The sequence below is a fragment of the Mastomys coucha genome, unplaced genomic scaffold (genome assembly GCF_008632895.1).
Source record: "Mastomys coucha isolate ucsf_1 unplaced genomic scaffold, UCSF_Mcou_1 pScaffold11, whole genome shotgun sequence".
NCBI lineage: Eukaryota > Metazoa > Chordata > Mammalia > Rodentia > Muridae > Mastomys > Mastomys coucha.
Window position 1 is genome coordinate 28,938,307 of NW_022196893.1, and position 19,307 is coordinate 28,957,613.

Here is a 19,307-nt window from a genome sequence, read left to right on the forward strand (position 1 = left end):
AGTCTGGTTCTGTTGAGTTCATTTGGCTTATTAAGTGGCTCACTCGCCCTCTGGTGGCCAGTTGTCCGAATGACACTTTCTCTAGACGCTGATTATTAGGGAACAGAAGCCCCTAGCAAGAGGCTGAGATCTGAAGAAGAGGCCGAGAGCATCAGTTTGGGGACAACCAAGCCACTAAAAAAAAAAAAAAAAAAAAAAAAAAAAAAAAAAAAAAAAAAAAAAAAAAAAAAAAAATCAGTGGTCAGAGATGGGAGCAATACCATCTCTTTAGAGAATATTTCTTTGGCCCCCCTGCGGCCCAACAATGATGCTGCCAGGCCTTTATGATGGATAGTTATATGCCAGTTACTGTGATGTATTTTTTAAAAAGATTTATTTCTTTTATGTATATGAGTACACTGTAGCTGTCTTCAGACGCACCAGAAGAGGGCATCGAATCCCATCACCGATGATTGTGAGCCACTATGTGGTTGCTGAGAATTGACTTCAGGACAACAATCAGTGCTCTTAACCTCTGAGCCATTTCTCCAGCCCTTGCGATGAATTTTTGCACAAGCTGTAGTAGAGCAACAGTAACCCTTCAAGGTGGCTACTGTTACTGCTGCCATTTATAGAGGAAGAAGCCAAGGCTCAAAAGCATCATGTAACAACCTCAGGGCTGGGTGTAGGTTCCACCTTTAACTGTTACTGCAGCTTCCAAGCTAGTGTTTTACATGGTCTGTTTGTAGGTCTGTGCTTAGAAACTTCAGAAAGGACACACAATCAGCTTATGGGCAGCCTGAGGCTTTGTTTACTCTTGACACAAATAGATCTCAGAGGCCACAAGTACAAGATCTGGACCTGGGGAGGCCCCAGTTTGAGGTGTCCAATGTACTGGTGTAAGGGGAGGGGACTCCATCAGGTGCTTTGAGCAAAAGGACCTTGGGGCCTTGCTGTAGGGTAGTAACTCCCCCTAGTGGTGGAGCTCAAGATAAAGCTCTAGCTCAGATTTCTGCTGGGAGAGTCTCAGAGAGCCCTGAGGAGGGGAAGGAATATCCCCTTCCCCAGATCCACAAGGAAGCCACTGGAATACCTTGACCTTCTCCTCAAGCTCGAGCAGTCCTCTTAAAAAGGTCCTTCCAGGGTAGATAAAGCATAAAGAAATATCCTCCACTTCTACCAACCCTTGGCATATCTCAAGGTCATGTCAAGGTCACCCCCTAATTCTGGGGACAGCCTGCACCTAATGGCTCTTTGATGTAGAAGTGGAAAAATCCATCTTTCTCAGCTGGATGTCAGCCAAAGGCCAGCCGCACTCTGTGCTCCCCTTGAGAAGCCTTAGGACCTCCAATGGGATGCTTCTCAGCCCAGCTTCTCCCTCTGTCTCAAGCTACTTCTCGAGATCTCTCTCCAGTATGGAGAAGACCTCTCTGGCCCTCAAACTACATTTTAGGGTATGTTTCCTTTGGTCCCCTCTCACAACACTACCCCAGTATATGACAAGTGCGTATGCAGAGACTCAGAGCCGTTGTCTGGAGCAGTGAGCCCAGCCTACAGCCTACAACATCTCCTCCCTCATACCAGCAGGGGGATTGAGTTTGAAATTAGTCTCTGCTATATAGTAAGTTCCAGGCCAGCCTGAGACTCTCTCCAAATACACAACACTAAGGAAGACTGCTTGGGATAGACCATCCTTGCCCAGTGGCTCATTATCCCTCATGGTAGCCCTGAGGCCACTGGGCACTGGTAACTCTGAGAGCCATGGCTTATCCAGTTAAAGAGTTGAATGCTCATTTCAGTTTTAATTTTTTCACAGTTATGAGACTCTTCTTTTTCCTGAAATGTCTAGTAGAAATGCCCTTTTGTTTGTTTCCTTTTTTTTAGCTTTGTTTTGAGACAGGGTCTCTCTACACAGCCATTGCTGTCCTGGAACTTACTTTATAGACCATGTTGGCCTTGAACCCATAGAAATCTGCCGGCCTCTGCCTCCCAAGTACTGGGAGTTAAAGGTGTGTGCTGCCACATCTGGCCTTTGGTTTGATTTTCTTTTTCTTCTCCTTTCTTCCTTCCTTCTTTTCTCTCTCTCTCTCTCTCTCTCTCTCTCTCTCTCTCTCTTTCTTTCTTTCTTTCTTTCTTTCTTTCTTTCTTTCTTTCTCTTTCAGAGCAAATAAACAAATAACAACAGACCCCACTGTGGAAATTGTAGTGTGTTCTGGAATACCACACTGTATACCCTTCAGCCCCAAACTGGTTTACTTCAAATGTTCATTGCAATGAGTCAGGTCTGGTTTGAGGCCTCTGGCTTCTGCTACACTATCCATACTGGATCCTCACTGTAACTCCTCTCCGATGTCCTGTTGTAGCCCTGTGTCATGGAGATCCTGCAGCTTTGGGTCTTCAGGAGCAGCCCCTTCACATGCTCCAGTAGCTCATACATGGGATGTATGTTGGTGTGGGCCAACTCAGAGCCCTGGATCTAGGCCTGGGTGGAAGCTGAGTTGGTCAGTGCACCAGCTCTCCTACACCCACACCACCAGGGCCAGCTATCCTGCTTTGCCCAGGTGAGGGGTGGGGACAACTCTCCCAGGTGTCACAACCAGTGAGGGGCGGAGCCAACTCTTCTAAGTATGGTGTTTGGTGAGGGCAGGGCCTACTCTTTCTTCTAAGTGTGGAGGTTGGTGAGGGCAGGGCCAGTTCAGCAGAGGGCTTAAACATCATCATGGCTTCAGGCAGCAGCCCAGACCAGTGACATCTGTATGACCTTTGGTGGTAACAAGGGCCTGGCTGGATAAGACCACAGACCCAGACATGGTCCTGTTGTGGGGGCATGAGCCCAGGCATCACCGTGGCTTCAGGTGGCATCATAGGATAATCAGATCAGTATGTCCCTGAGGCAACATGGCCCTCGGGCATCCACATGGTCTCTCGTGGCAATAGACATTTGCATATCCTTGGGTGGTTCCTAGGGCTATGGACATTGACATAGACCCCACCTGCAGCAGGACTGTGGACACGTCCTCAGCATAGCCTTAGGTGGCAGCATAGGCCACTCAGATCAGTTTGACTCAGGGTGTCAATAACAGCCTCCAGTCATCAACATGGTCTCAGGCATGGTCAGCCCAGACCACTGACATCCACATGGCCTTTGGTGGCAGCAGGTGCCAGGACCTCACCATGGCTACTCGTCTCTGCCCGTTCCTCACCACCACCACATCTCCAGTTCCACCTCTCTCCATAGTGCCCAAAGCTCTCAGCTTTCCCTTGTCTCTATTGCGTGTTCCATCTCTCCTGCAGCTCCATCACATATTTGCTCATTGTAATGGCGCTCACCACAGGACCAGGGCGGGCGCTTGGTGTCTTCTTCCTTCCTTTGCTTTGCTTTGAATGATTTTAAATTTAAGTAAGTCAGCAGGGCATAGTGATACATGACTTTAATTTCAGCACTCAGCAGGCCGATCTCTGAGTTCAAAGCCAACCTGGTCTGCAGAGTGAGTTCAGTATAGCCAGGGCTACACAGAGAAACCCTGTCTTGAAAAACAAAAAAGCATAACAGAAATTGTGTGGTTCAACAGTGCAGGTATAGAACAAAGGAAAAGCTTGGAGTGTGAAAACTCAAAATTGCTTTGATCTAATTTTAATACATTTTCCAGGCTGTGTTCTCCTGCATCATCTGTGAGAACACTGAGGATTTGTCAAGCTGCTTCTCAGTTTCACACTCCCACAAAGACAAGCCCGCCTCAGGTAGCTATGGGTTTCTGTCTCTAAGTCAACTTATTTTTCATGACAAATACCCCTAGCCCTGGCTTCTGGTCCCTCTAGTCCTGTCTCTTTCTGCTGGGACATCTTAGCTTGTGGCTGGAAAACGTTTCCTATGTTTCTGCAAATTAAAGTAAATCACAACCCAGGCTTCTGACCCAACCTAAAAAAGCATGAGTGGGACACGGCAGTGACATTTGCAGTTCTCTATTCCGAGTCCTTGGTTGGGAATCCTTGTGCGCTATGTGTATGTCACTCCACTGGGCCCTCGTGGAGTATTTATGCACAGGGGTTACTGTAACACTCCGAGTCTCGGCCAATCAGCTGTTTCTAATGCAAGAGCTACTGTTACCAGTAGTCACCTGGCTTTCTTTCTTGATGTTCTTTGGCAAGTGCCACACCTGATTGGGTCTAACACATTAGGCCAAATACTTGTGGGGCGAGAGCACTTTGTGATCCAGCACCTCCAGTTTCCCCGTCTCCGAATGGAAACCTTCCTCATATCCTTCTTAGGGTGGGTAGCAAGAGTGCCTATCATTTCTCACACCACCTAACTCTGTAGGGACAGTAGAATGTTGCAATTAATTAAGGCTTCCAGAGATAGGTGCCCAGGTCTACATCCCACCTCTCACTCACCACTAGTGAGCTTTGGGTGACGAATCCCCTCTGCCACGTGGAGACAAAACCAGCGCATCTTTCATGGGGTCCTTATAAAGATCAAGCAAGTTGGTTTTCACGAGGCATTTATTTACAGCAGTACTTGTCACGTAGCAAGCGCTATGAAAGTATGAGCATCTTTTATTACCGTTGGCAAAGCTTTTTCATTGGTTTATTTGATAAGCTCCTGGAAAACACTTGTTTCTCTTGGGAATTCTCTTTAGAGCCATGATGTCTGACTTCCACCAGATTTGTCATTTATCTCAACCATCTCTGGTGGCCTGGTTTGGACTCTCGCCCACTTTCTCCCACATAGGCAGCAGGAGGATTCTCCTATCTTGGGAAATCATGCTGATCTCTCATTTTGGTACCCATTTCTGCCTCGGAAGTATGAGCTCTTTCAGGGCCCTACCTTTGTACATTCAGAATAAAACTAGATGATCCTGTTCCCTGTCAGTTCTGAAACCTACTGGGTCCTGTTGTCTTTTCCTCCCAGCTCCCAGACTTCCCTCTGGGCGCCTCTCAGTAATGAGCCCTTCTCTGGAGGCCTGTGGAGTTTCCTGAAGAGGCCAGGGCTGGGAGGACGGAGGCTTTCCAAAGCCTGATGCTTGTTATCGACAAGACAGCAGTAGTGCCCAGGGTTGATGCAGAGTCATAACGGCAAGCCCCACTCAGAGAGGCCGAGTGCTTGCCTGCCTTAGCGTGGGTGGATGAGTTTATTCCCTGGGGAAAAGGGCAAGTTCCAGACATGGGTTTGCTCTAATATCCAGGGCTTCCTCATATCCTGTCTCAACTACCAGAGCAGCGGAAACAGGCTCAATACAATGCAATCCAGGACCAGAAGTTCAAATTTTCTCCAGGCCTGGGGATGCTTCTAATTATAAGAGCCCAGGTAAGCCACACTCTCCTCTGACGTCACGTTCTCGTTATAAAGGAGTCGGACTAGCTTATCAACTTTCAGACTCTCCCTCCCGTTGAGCAGTAGGCTGGAGCGATTTGTTCTGCAGCTAAAATCAAAGGTCTCTCCCTAGGTTTTTTGTGCAGTAACAATAATCATTAATGTACAGTATTCTCACATACACACACACACACATACACACATCACTCTGAATCAGGTGCGGCCACCCTCAGTGTTCTAATTCTGAAAACACTTCTGATCTAATGACTTTAAAATAAAGCTTTCTGCATGCCATAATGCAATATGGGAAAGCCACTTTCAGATGTTTTCCACTTGAATTCCGGGAAACATAGGGCCAGGTGGACACTAATGGTTCTTTTGATGTTAAATCTGATTCATCCCAGGGTTTTCAGGGAATCTGGGGCTTGTGGGACCATGTTCCCTCTGACCTGAGCCCTCTATTGGTGCTTCCAATATGGCTGCCCTATGGTTCCTTAAGTCAAGCATTCCCTTGAAGGACCTTATATGAGCCCCCCTATGAAAAAAACCTCCTTTGTATGGGTCCCGCATGCCCCACAACCCGTGATCAGCCAGGCGTGTATTTGGGGTGAATGAGGCCAGGGTTCCAAAGTCCTGGGCTGCTACAGAGGAAGAAATGGAATTTGAAGATATGTCCCTAGCCTGTCAATGGACCATTTCATAAGTCTACATTGACTTTTGAGTGGTAGAGTGAGAGTCAGGAGAAACTGGCCCTATGTCACTGTACCACAAGTTCTGACCCTGCCTCCACCTTTCCCTTGAGGTGGGAGCGCTCAGATCTGGCTTTGCCTCTGAAAAGCAGGCTTGGAGGCCCATTTGGGCAGCTGTTGGCCTCCCTCCACTCCATTCTATTGGGTGGAAAAGGAAGTGGGGCGGGGGATGGGACACTGCTGCTCCGTGTGGGGGTGACGGAGAAGCCGAGATGACTTCTGGAATACTCTTGGTGATCAAACTGTGAGACCCTGGGAGGTCAAAGGACCTGCTTTCCTGGCTAGGTGGTAAGGCACTGGCAAGGTAAGGGATGAAGACAGGGCTAGGGACTTTCTGAAAGCTGGGGACAACTGGGTCCTGACACATCTAATAGAAGAGAAGAGGCCCCAATAGCTAGCTGCAGGCTTCAGAACCCTCAGCTTGATGATGAAGATAGATGGACCTCCGCTCGGTGTCCGCTGCTTTGCCTGTTCTTCATTACTCGGGCCCTGTATCCCACCCCCTGGGGCCTTTCCAATGGTGGTTTCTAGGTCCCTGGTTCTGGGGATGGGGAAGAAGCCCACCGCACCAGAGGTACTGGCTTTGGGGGATTACCCTGGCAAAACCTCAAAGGTGGGAACTGCAGGGCCAGTGAGTGCTCCTTGGTTAGTGTGGTAGTGTTTTCGGTCATCTTGGCAGTGAATGAGTCCATGAGTATAAAGGCAGAGGAAGGAGGCCCCGCAGGACAGACTCCTTGGTCAGAATAACACAGACAGGTGGCAGGATGAGCCAGGCGGGACACAGTAGGGATGATGAGTTGGTTGTGTACCCTTTGTAGGCAGGGGCAGGATTTCTCACCAGGCTCTGGGCAGGTAGGGCTGGAGTAGAGGGAGGTACAGGTACCTGTCCCTGAGAAATGGACCCATCTCCTCTGCCTGCCTCCCTTGACTCAAGCAGCGCCCCCTTTTGGTGGAGGCATCTCTACTTAGCTCTATCTAGGCAGAGCTCTGCCTTCAGCCTCTGCCCTCTACCCCCACTTGAGTTTCTTTGTCAAATAAACAGAAGCATCTCTTAACTGAGGTCTCAAGGGACAGGGGCAACCTGCAGTCTACAGGAAAGGGAGACCAGGTGTGAGGCTGGGCAAGAGAAAGGATGAGCCAGACAGACATGGGCCACGGCAGAGGAAGGACTGAACTCCAGAAGGGGCAGGAGGCACTGCTGGGCTGCAACCAGCCCAGGGCCTGGGCACAGGGTCCCGGAGGAGCAGCCCTACCCAGGCACCACTGCAGGCCACCCTGGTCAGGAGATCTCATTGCCAAACACCTCCAGCACGAGGGGTGTGAGCTTCATGCTACTCTCTGGCTGGAAGGAGAGGGACCGGTACTGTTTGGAGTGTTCCTCATTGAGGCTTCGCAGGTCAGCCAGCTTCTGGATCATCTTCGCGTAGAGCTGGTGGCTGCCTGGGGGTGGGTGGCGGCAGCGGATATAAGTCTGCAGCGTGTTGGATAGGCGGTCCTGAATGGCTTCAACCAGCTTGGCATCCTGTACCCCAGGTCGGTCTGTGTCGCAGGGGATGGAGGAAGACAGGATGCTCATGGCTCAGTTTCACAGTATCCATCAGACAAGTACCCTATGTCAGCATTCCCTCCCCATGACATCCCCTGCACTTGGGACCAAGTCCTTTCATGGGCTCATCTGGTCCTGTCCCTACCTCATCCCACCCCTTCTGTCTCTAGGTTCAGTCCCTGCTTTGGTATCCAGGTATTTCCCACTCTGGCTAACGGATATCCCCTTTGCATGGAAACCAGCTCTTGTCTTTTCCCCTGACCGACTGGTTATCATGGAACAGACTCAAAGCTCTTCCTGAAGAAGGCTCTTCCTGATAACCCTCCATCTCCATGCCCCAGATCTGTGCCAGGATGTCTCGGGTGGCATCTTCATATTCAAAACTCTCATCATCATAGTGCAGATGGGTCAATACTAGCATTTGTTTTCCCCCAACGCTCGTGGGAGAGAAGTCTATCCTTTTTCATGTGACTCCCTGTGCCTTGTCCAATGTCTGGCCATGGTAGGTGCTCAGCAAATCATTACTGAGCATGTGAATAAGTGAGCACATGCCAACTGGGCATCAGGAGGGAATCTTATGTCTATCCCTTGGGCCTTGGGCCTTGTCATTCCTGGCCACAGGCCACTAGTTTGTCCCCTGTGCTCACATGGTTCAGGCTCTGTCCTTTGGGCTTGATCACCAATATAACATCTCCAAGACCACAACAACTTCCTTCTTAGTCTTACCCCCTTTGGGTCGCATCCTACAGCCTCCAAAGCCAACCCAGGCAGAAGCATCTATTACTCCCCAAGGATTTGTGCCCTGCCTCTGAGTAACCTCAGGTGACTGGAAAGTTCATCCGAGGTCACACAAGAACAGAGCCTGAGTATGGGGAACACCCAAGTCCTATGAATGGCTTGTGGAACCCTGCTCATCTGGTTCTTCAAAGTCCCATGAATCACCTTGGCCTCCATAAGACAAAGCCACATGTGTTGAGCGACCCTTCCACATGCCTTCTGGGCTGTGTAAAGCCAGCATAGTGAGCGTTTCCTTATCGCTTCTCTTGTTCCTGCCCTGCCGGCTCTAAGCAGGTTTCTGTCACTCACAGTCCCCACCATGTCCCAGGTCTCTCAGCTCCTCCCTGCCAGGCTCCATACCTGGGGACACAATGCAGATGGCCATGAGGAGGACATGTTCTTCCTCGTGCAAGTTCAGCTTCTTCAGTCCCACCTGGAACTTTATGAGGGGCTCAATCAGCTCCAGAGTGTGCCCGGCTGTGAAAGAGAACAGCCAGGGTGAGGGAGAGACATCCACCCTACCCTGGGTATTACCCCTTCTCTCCTTTCTGTGGCTGCCCATTCCCCTCCCATGTGTCTGGTCAAACCCCCTTAAGTTCAGAGGCAGGAGAGAGGCAGAGTCTGGAAGCTGGAGGAAGTACAGGTGGAGTCCCACCGCACCTTTGGAGACATCAGTGACGTCATACTTGTAGTCTTGGCTGCCACAGTCCCAGGACATGTCATCCATGGTGAAAGACTGGTTGGATCGCAACATGATCACCTCAATGGCACTTGACTTAAGCAGGACAATCTGGTCATCGGAGGTGAGATCCCTGTTGGGGAAGAAAGGCAGGGAGAAGTCAGGTAACCGGTTCAAATCACGGGCACCCGGTTAGTGTTTGGACAGGGCTATAACTGATGGCTGACCAGCGTGTGTCTGGCTCTTCTTCCATCAAGGGGTTCTAGCCTGGCTGGAATGGGAAAGAAGGCATCTGGAGGGAGAGAACCCAAGGCTACCCCAGTAAGTAGTTCAGTGACTGACAGCCGAAGCTACCATGGACAGGGAGGGGCAGCCAAAGGAAGCTCCCTGTGTTGTAGCACACAACACAAGTTTGCAAAAGGTGTAGCCAAAGCCACTGTCAACACCTTCTGTGTTTCTGGTTGTCTGGTCCTCCTTAATAGCAACCTTAGACAATTCTGTCTGCAGGACACCTCCTGAGCCCTTGACCTCTTAACTTCTGCTCACACTAGGACTGCTCTGTCTCAGAGCTCCAGCTTTTTTGTTTGTTTGTTTTGGGTTTGGGTGAATGCATATATGCGGAAGTCAGAGGTTGATGTCCAATCTGTCCAACTGAACATCGTGTTTGGAGACAGGGTCTCTTGCTGAACCCGGAGCAGGCTGTTTTAGATCGACTACCTGGCTAGTGAATCATAGGAATCTACTTGCCTCCCCACGCTAGCGCTTGGGTTATAGGTGCAAACTGCCACATCTGGCTTTTAAGTGGGGTTTGGGGATCGGAATCCATGACCTCAGGCTTGTACAGCAGGCATTTGATCACAGAGCTGTCTCCATAGCTGTGGTGGTCTGAATGAGAATGGTCCCCACAGGGTGATATATTTGAATGCTTAGTCACCAGGAGTGGAACTGTTTGGGAAGGATAAGAGGGTGTGGTCTTGGCGGAGTGTCCTCTTGTTGGAGGGTATGTATAACTGGGGGCGGGGGTCGGGGGGGAAGGGGTGTTGAGACTTAAGAGTCCAGACCAGACTTAGTGGTTCTCTCGCTGCCTGCTGCCTGTGGATCAGGATGTGAAGCTCTCAGCTACTTCTCTAGAGCTGCCCGTGTCTGCTTCCTGCCAGGACCATCATAGACTCTGAAACTGTAAGCAAGCCCCCCAGTCAAATGCAAGAGTTGCTTTGGTCATGGAGTCTCTTCACAGGAACAGAACAGTAAATACACTGTCACAACAGCCTTCCATGGTTTTGGAATCCCAGAGTCTCAAGTCTTTCATTGCCTCTTCTATTGCTGCTACAGGGCAACGTTATTCTTGGCCCGAGCTCCTCCCTAGAACCAAACGCTCCAAGATCAAGTCCAGTCTCTATAACTTGGCAGTGGTTGGTCTTTCCAGGCCTCTTTCTCACTCCAAACACCACCCCTCCTCCACTGTTGCAACATGGAGCCACTCTGCATTCAATTGCTATGCACTCCTACACGTCGCGCCTTTGTAGATGTGGAGCCCCAGATGGGAACAACTCTTTCCTTCAAAAAAAATTTTTTTAAATTAAGTTATTTGTCTTGTGGGTATGAGAAGGGGTGTGTGTGAGAGCCACAGCATGTGGGTGGATGTCAAAGGGCAAAGAAGAGAGAGAATCTCTTTTCTTCTACCATGTGGGTCTCATGGATTACTTAGCTTTCTGGCTGGACAGCAAAACCTTTTATCTTCTTAAGCACCTCACTGGGTTCAGAAACACCTTCTTTTAACACTCCATCACATCTTGCTGTCCTGCAGCACCCCAACCTCCAACAATCTGGTTTTTCCCTGTCGACAGTGCTTACTGATGGTCCTCACCTTTGACCTCACCCTCTGGTCCTTGCCTCTGCCTCTTGCTTGTTTTGCATTCTATGTAGCCCAGCCCAGCTGGAGATCCCTCTGCCTCCTGAGATCTCGGATTGAGTCTCCCCTTTCTAACTTTTGTTTGTAAGCTACTAAGAGCCAACACCAAGTCCTAACTGCCTTATTGTTTCCCCCACAGTGATTGCTGAACGCTGGATACAAGATCAATAAACAGGTTGGTGTGACAAGAGGCCAATCTTCTGAGTCAGGAGCTGGGCTTGTCTGAGCAATGGCTAGGGGTGGGGAACAGGCTGATAGGCCAACCTGCTTCTGCCTTTCCCTCCTCTCCTTTCCTTTCCAACTGTCTAGACTCCTCTCGGCAGGAGTGATAAGACACTCTCTGCAGCACCTCAGTATGTAAATGCAGGAAACAGTTGATACATGGTGGGAAGTGAATCGCTTCCATGGTCAGAGGGCTAGCCAAGGGTCGGGACTGAGAAAGCGCACAGATATGACATCTGGAAGGCTCCAGTTGGTGACTGCATGGCTAGTGCCACTTCAGCATGCTTGATGGAAAGCTGTGACTGGTTTCTGCAGATTTCTCCAAGAGCCAGCTCACAGCCTCTGGACCCAGCTGGGAGGCTGTTATACACGCCTGATCAATGGCCTGTCCTTCTGCCTGACCCTAACCCATAGGACCATATGCTTGCACATGTTCTAGCACAACACCAAACTTCCAGACGTCTCCATTACCTGTGAGAGCTCCTAACCATAGCTAATTGAGTTTTTTAAAAAAGATTTACTTATTTATTTATCTTATATATGTGAGTACACTGTCACTTTCTTCAGACACACCAGAAGAAGGCATCAGGTCCCATTACAGATGGTTGTGAGCCACTATGTGGTTGCTGGGAATTGAACTCAGGACCTCTGGAAGAGCAGTCAGTGCTCTTAACCACTGAGCCATCACTCCAGCCCTAATTTATTATTTTTTTAAAATATGCATTTATCATTACTATTATTACTATTGTGTGTGAGAAGTGTGTGCTGTGCTATGACATACTTGTAGAGGTCAGAGGGACACTTATGGAGAATCAGTTCTCTCTTCTCTCCTTCCACTATGGATTCTGGGAAATTGACCTCAGGGCACCAGGCTTGGGCTGGGAAGCACTTCCACTGCCTGAACCAGCTCACCAGTCCTGATTTATTTTATTTTATTTTTTAGAGAACTACAGTGTCCTACTTTTATCATTGACAAACAGATTAACAATATGGTATCTAAATACCTCTAAATACTCAATGCATATTAAAAAACTAAAAACTAACTGGTGTAGTGATAGCATTCAGGAGGCTGAAATAGGGGGAGTTTGAGTCCGGTTTGGGCTGCATTGTAAGTTCCAGACCAGCCTGAGCTTCAAAATGAGACACAGTGACAAAGGCAAGGCAGCGAGCAAACCATAAGCCTAGCTAACCGTAAACAAAGCTCACCCCTTCCGTTTGGGCTTTGGCTCTCTGTTAAATCCTGGGGAGTTAAGAAGAAGTATAAAAGCCCATAAAGAGTGGTGGTGGCGCACGCCTTTAATCCCAGCACTTGGGAGGCAGAGGCAGGCAGATTTCTGAGTTCGAGGTCAGCCTGGTCTACAGAGTGAGTTCCAGGACAGCCAGGGCTACACAGAGAAACCCTGTCTTGAAAAACCAAAAAAAAGAAAGAAAGAAAGGAAGAAAGAAAGAAAGAAAGAAAGAAAGAGCTTAGTTCTTAGTTCTTAGTAGGTAGGCTGCATCATGTTGCAACCCACGAGGCATCTTGGCCACTTCTCATTTCTGCTCCTCCATGTGACTGTGAGGAAGGTCTTTGCTCTACTCAGAACTGATGAGCAGTCAGGCTGGCTGCTTGAACTGAGATTTCAATAGGATCAGTGTCTTAAAGATTTATTTTTTTTTTATTTATATGAGTACACTGTAGCTGTCTTCAGATATACAAGAAGAGGGTGTCAGATCTCACTACAGATGGCTGTGAGTCACTATGTGGTTGCTGGGAATTGAACTCAGGACCTCCGGAAGAGCAGTCGGTGCTCTTAACCACTGAGGCATCTCTCAAGCCTGGATCAGTGTCTCTAGTGATCCAGACAGACTACTGTTGTGAAGGAAACCTACCAGGACCCCACATTACACCCACCGCTGGGAAATGCAGGGACTTTCTAATCACGGTTCCAGGAAACTGGGAAGGGAGCTCTCTAGGCAAGTGCTAACCCAGGGCCTGGCCGAGTGCTGTCTCCTCACAGCTGTGGCCACTCCTGGGTACCTGAGATGCTCCCTGGAAATCTATGGCTTTCTCGCCAGCCCCTCCCTGCCTGTCTTCCCACGGTATTGTACCTCCAGCAAATTTCTAGCAGAGTTCTTATCTCTCTGCTGCCATTGTTTACATGTCTATCACTCCCATCAGACCCTGGATCCCTGGAGGCCAGAGATGATCTCCTAATCAACTTCAGTCCCTCACTGTTTATACAAGAAAGTTGCTGCAAGGGATAAACCACTGAGCCGGAAAGAGCCTAAGATGAGGGAGCTTCAGACCTCTCGCCTGTGACTGGAGAAGGAGTCCTCAGAAATGCAAAGGAGGCTGTCGCCATTTAGCTCATTGAAGCCGGGCTTGAGCAGCTGTGGTCTTGGACCCTAGTCGCGGGCTGTGTACAGCAGTCTGCGCATGCTCGGCCTGTACCCACAGCTGCGCAGCCCGGCCGCCACCGCCTCCTCCCTGTACTTCTTTTGAAGCACGAAGAGAGAGGTTTGTGGGTGAGCTGGAGCAGACTAAAGGGTGGGAGGTAGGATGGGGGAGCAGAGCCAAGGGTGCGCTACTGTGTCGTGCAAGCCCGGAAGAGCCTATCAAGTCCTGCCCTGGCTTGGTCCTGTGCCCATGCTGGAGTCTCAGTCCCATCCCCACGCCCCTCACCCACACAGAAGTCTCGTCCCGCCTCTCCCCACCTGTCTCCCTCGCCTTCGGGCAACAAGATCAAAGTTGCCAGGGATGCAACTACTGTTCTCAGAAAAACACAACTCCTTAGTGTGGAAACCGCAGACCGGGAGAGCTACCGGGCTGGCTCCTGTCCAGGTACAGCATCCCTTCTGTCTAGTCTGGGTATCTACATTTCTGTACTTCCAGAGCTTCCGGTAAGGCCTGGTCCATTTTTGTTATAAAACACCTTGCTCTGAAACATCTCAGGCTGAAGAAAGAGAAGCCAACCGAGGATGTCTAGCCTCCATTTAGCCCATGTTGCAGCATGGCTCTTGTGTCTGTAAAGTGAGCCCCTCACTTTAGCCATGACTACAGTGCTAAGTGAACCCTGTGGGGACATGGGGCCTGAAAGGAAAGGAAGGAGTGGACAGTTTCAGCCTTGGAGAGAGAGTGGAGGAGAGAGTCAGTGATAAGAGCTGACGATACGGAAGGGAAACAAGCTGAGGTACTCGGGAAGGGTGGGTGTTGGGTAGTGTGGGTTAAAGACGCTTTTCAATGTATTCAATAATAGCGGCCTCTACCGCTTCCAAACTCCAAGCTTTGGCATATAGGGGGGTCTCAGGGGCCACATGTCCGCCCTCTCCCAACCACAGCGAGGGAGAGTGTTCCTCAGAATCAGGCAGAAGCCAGCTGCTGCCAGGAGGACTTGAGTACCTTGGAGAGTACCTTGATTCCAGTTATTCACACAAAACACGACTTTGGAAGACATGGAGTTTGCAGATAGCAGCAAGAAGCCAGATCGAAGGAGCCGGAACTCGTGCTAAATAAAATGTGCTGCCTGGTCCACAGCAAGGCTCTGAGGGTGACCCAGGCCTCGTCCCACACAGGAGCCTCGGTATGCCAGCTGGCTGACAGCAGATCCTGCTGCCGCAGCTGAAGGTGCAGTGTATGCGTGTCTGTGTGCGTGTTTGTGTGTGACTGTGTGTCTCTGTGTGTGTGTGTCTGTGTGTCACTGTGTGTGTGTGTGTGTCTGTGTGACTGTGTATGTCTGTGTGTGTCTCTGTGTCTCTCTGTGTGTCAGCGTGACTATATATCTCTGTGTGTGTGAGACTGTGTCTGCGTGTGTCTCTGTGTCTCTCTGTGTGTCTGTGTGACTATGTGTCTCTACGTGTGTGACTGTGTCTCTGTGTCTCTCTGTGTGTCTGCGTGACTGTATATCTGTGTGTGTGTGTGAGACTGTGTCTGCGTGTGTCTCTGTGTCTCTCTGTGTGTCTGTGTGACTATGTGTCTCTATGTGTGTGACTGTGTTTGTGTGTCTCTGTGTCTCTCTGTGTCTGTGTGTCTCTATGTGTGTGTGTGTCTGTGTGACTATATGTATGTTTGTGTGACTGTATTCTCTGTCTGTGTGTGTCTGTATGTGTCTCTGTGTCTGTGTGACTATGTGTCTCTATGTGTGTGACTGTGACTGTGTCTGTGTGTGACTATGTGTCTGTGTGTGTTTCTGTGTGTCTCAACACTGCTTGTAGTGTTTCTCTTCCGCACGTCAGTCACTGATCTCGTCTGAGTTGGTGAGCTGTATAAAACGCTTAGGCAGTTGTCTCCTGGTAGAAACCTACTGGGAAGTGCTGTTAGCTCTGCGAACGTCATTGTTGAGGGGACAGTGTGGCACTTTAGAGAAGAACTAACTGCTTTCCCTCACAGTGATGGGCAAAACCATGAAAGTCATCTCCTGTTAGCTTCTGTCCAAAGGTGGCCACTGACAAATCACTTCCGGTTCCCAGGACCCACACCAGACCCTAGTTTCAGTATTTAGGAAGTAGTATTGCTACCATGGGAAGTGATGACCACATCGCTTTGTGTTGATTGACTTCTTCCTATTTATTGACCACATTATGTAAGAGTTTTACAGAAATGTACCTAATGAACTTTTAGAAACAGTGAAGATATTAAATATACGTAAATACAGATCTAACCGTATTTCAATATATGTACACATATGTGTATATATATATTAAAAGTGACAATACTGCATTGTTTTAAGAATATTTAACACTGCATGGATATTCAGATATAAGTAACATACATGTCATTATCTTATTTTTATATGTATATATAGACACACATGTACATTTATATATAATGTTATATATAATTATATTCATATAATATATACAATATATAATATAATATAACATATAATCTTATATATATATGTGAAATGTCTGTGTGTGTGCAGGTCTGTGTGTACATGTTCATATGTGTAAAGACATATGTGTGGGCATGTGTATGGAGGCCATAGGTCAATACCGTGTACCCCCCTTGGTCTCTTACAACTTTATATATTGGAGCAAGGGCCTCTGAGTCCGAGAACTAGATGATGTAGCTAGTCCAGGCAGCCAGCTCGCCCTGAGGATCCCCTCTGCCTCTGAATGCTGGGATTTGTACCAAACTAGCCTGGATTTTTTTTTAACTCTTTATGTCTGGGTGTTTTTGCCTGGCTGTACATCTCCTTACCACATGCATGCAGTACCTGTGGAGGCCAGAAGAGTGTATTGGATGTCCTGAAACTGGAGTTACAGACAGTTGTAAGCTATTTTGTAGGTGCTGGGAATAGAACTTGGGTCCATTGGAAGAATAGTCAGTGCTCTTCAGCCAGGTCTCCTGACCTGGCCTGGATTTTTTTATGTGGGTATTAAGGATATGAACTCTGGTCTTCATGTTTATACAGGGAGGACTCTTAATCACCGAGCCATCTCTCCAGCTCCATATGCAACTATTATTGAAACAAACTGACATAAATGCAGAAATTTGTATGAACGAGTCTATTCAGCCAAATGCCTACTCTAGCAGATTCTTAATATCTACCTGTTTTGGTAAGAAGGCTTACTATGGTCAGGAGATGGTGTTTTGATATAGATTTGAGTAAAGAATGGCCAGGTCACGTATGCCAGTGAACCTGCCGCCATTTTTCTAGGATTCCTGAATTCTTTCACAAATCCAGAAGTCCTACATGTTTGTCTTCACTGTCACTTAATTTTGGCCTCAGAAGTGTGTGTGTAGGATTGAATCTAAAAGGATGATGTAAGGACTAGCCGCAAGCCAGAGGAAACAAGGGGGTACCAGCTGCAGGAGCTGGGGGTCCTTGGGCTGGCTCTGACGCCATAAAAAGATCTTAGGTGGCCATAAGACCGTGGTGGGATTTCATTTCATCCTCCAGAAAGTGAGCAGTGGAGCTGCCCTCAGGATGGGCTCTCAGCACAACGCTGGGTAGCTACATGCAAACATGTATCCTGGCCGGGCCCAGGGGTTCTGGTGCAGGCATGCACTCTGGGGTGGGCCTGACTGAGGCTGTGTTTGGAGGAAGCAGTGGAAAGCTACCAAGCACCTTCCAGGTTCATACAGGATTCTGACAGTTCTCCACACATCACACATCGCAAGAGCTTCTTACCTGAATCCAGGGATCATCTTGGCAAAGCCAATGACCTTCTGGATGCTGTAACTGACAAGGTCGGCTAGGTGGGGCAGCATAGAGAGCTGAGACAGGTCCAGGGTCACAGACGGGTCCTCAGAATCCTCTTCATTCAGATCCAGGTTGGAAAAGCTGGCCGATTCCATCATGTCTGAGGATGAGGAGGAAAGAGGCAGAGCTATTTAAGGACACCCAGGTCAGGCCCTCCTGGGAGAACCTTGTGTGCCTTAGGGGCAGTCAGCTGAGGACCCAATGGTGACTGCCTTTGCCCAAGGTCTGTTCCTGCCCAGGTTCCCTCTGCGTCTCTCCCCATCTCTTATGTTAGCTGTTTGAGGCAGTAAATTCAAGGAGCCAGAGATACTCAGGAAAAAAAGCCTTCTTAGCCATAACTTTGCAAAGCATGCAGTTCCTATTAATCTCAATTTAAAAATGTGTTTGGGAGCCTTCCACCCATGGGGTGACCCGCTCCCCTTTGTTATAATCAAGTAAGTACAATGGGACCCTTCCACCCATGGGGTGACCCACTCCCCTTTGTTATAATCAAGTAACTACAAAGCAGAAGCTATGTACATCTTCCAACTATATCCTAGAAGCAAACAGAAACTCGATGCTGGTATTTGTAAAGATTGAAGCATCAAAAATTCTTTTGCAGTGATGGCTGCTACTGAAGACATATAGTTGTGCAGGTAATCTAAGAAGTGATTTGAAACTTGGAGTGAAAAAGCCTCTAGCTGCTGGGTGTGGCCATTTGTGCTTGTAACATTAGTTCTCAAGAGGTGAAGACGAGAGGGATGGATGGACAGCCTGGACTGTTAAAGCCTTAAAAAAAAAAAAGACAGAGTCTTAATTTATAGCCCTGGCTGACCTGGAACTCACTATGTAAACTAGGCTGGGCTTGAACTCACAGCGATCTGCCTCCTACCTCTAGCACCTGGGTGCAGTAATTGTGTGCCTAAACACACACACACACACACACACACACACACACACACACGCACACACACATGCACAGACTTTCTTTAATGCTCCAATCTTTACAAATACCAGCATCAAGTTTATATTTGGGACTAATTAATGTATAGCTGGAAAGTGTAGATACCTCTACCATGTAGTTACTTGATCATGGCAAAGGGGAGCATGCCCTTGGGCTGAGGGTCCCAAACACACACACGGGGGCGGGGGGACAGACAGACAGACAGACAGACAGAGGGGGAAAGAGATGAAGAGAAATAGCAATATCACAGTTGTGTAGAGTAATCCCAGTTCCATGCATTCATTATAAGGAAAAACAAAGGAATAAATATTTACTCAAGAGAAAAACTAAAAGTCTAGGAACCAATCTAGATATCCAACATTAGATTTTGACTTGTTATTATATTTCACAATACTATTCAGTCTTTTAAAACTTTAGTTTTAAGTTTTAAAAATTTTTAGCGTGCGTGTGCACACACGCACACACACACTCCCGCACACGTGTGTATGTGAGTCTGGAGGTCTAGCATCTGAAGGCTACAATCACCCAGAGTGGGCGTTCCTCCATCACCTTCTTCCAGGCCCCAAGATGGGGACACTGGAGTTGCCTGAGAGGTAGAGGGGAGGGGCGGGGCAGAATGAGGAAGGATGGATGACACAGGATGACAGAGACGAACCTGTAAGAGAGCCCAAAGCACATTATACCGTACTCTCAGGAGTCCATAGGTCACCTCCCTATATCAATTCCACCCCCCAAAGAGTCCAGGAGCAAAACAGGTCCCTCTAGGGAGGAAGTCAAGGACAGAGTCTTGCTCAGAGGCTGAGCCTGGCCCAAGAAGGCCATCTATACAACCAGAACCTCAGCTGGGTCTCTTCCCAGCACGCATATTGCACAGCCAGCCTCCCTTTCTGTGACTGAAGAGCTGTGTTGGGGACCCTATGCCACACACAGTAGGAACTGTCTGTCTCTTCACCTATAGCCTCAGGGCAAGCGGGCCCGAAAACACCCCCCAAGCCCATTTT

The 19,307-nt window shown here is 48.6% G+C and overlaps 1 protein-coding gene across 1 annotated transcript in view; it reads right to left on the bottom strand.

Moving 5' to 3' along the window:
* Positions 1 to 4,461: 4,461 nt before the first annotated feature.
* The window catches only part of Vdr (vitamin D receptor), a 54,885-nt gene continuing 40,039 nt past the window's right edge, over positions 4,462 to 19,307 (bottom strand). Inside the window, exons 7-10 of the mRNA XM_031354178.1 lie at positions 17,292 to 17,463; positions 9,023 to 9,174; positions 8,723 to 8,839; positions 4,462 to 7,578 (exon numbers count right to left, since the gene is read on the bottom strand). Of these exons, the coding sequence (XP_031210038.1) occupies positions 7,319 to 7,578; positions 8,723 to 8,839; positions 9,023 to 9,174; positions 17,292 to 17,463 (701 nt within the window). The 3' untranslated portion in view covers positions 4,462 to 7,318. The remainder of the gene's footprint in view (positions 7,579 to 8,722; positions 8,840 to 9,022; positions 9,175 to 17,291; positions 17,464 to 19,307) is intronic.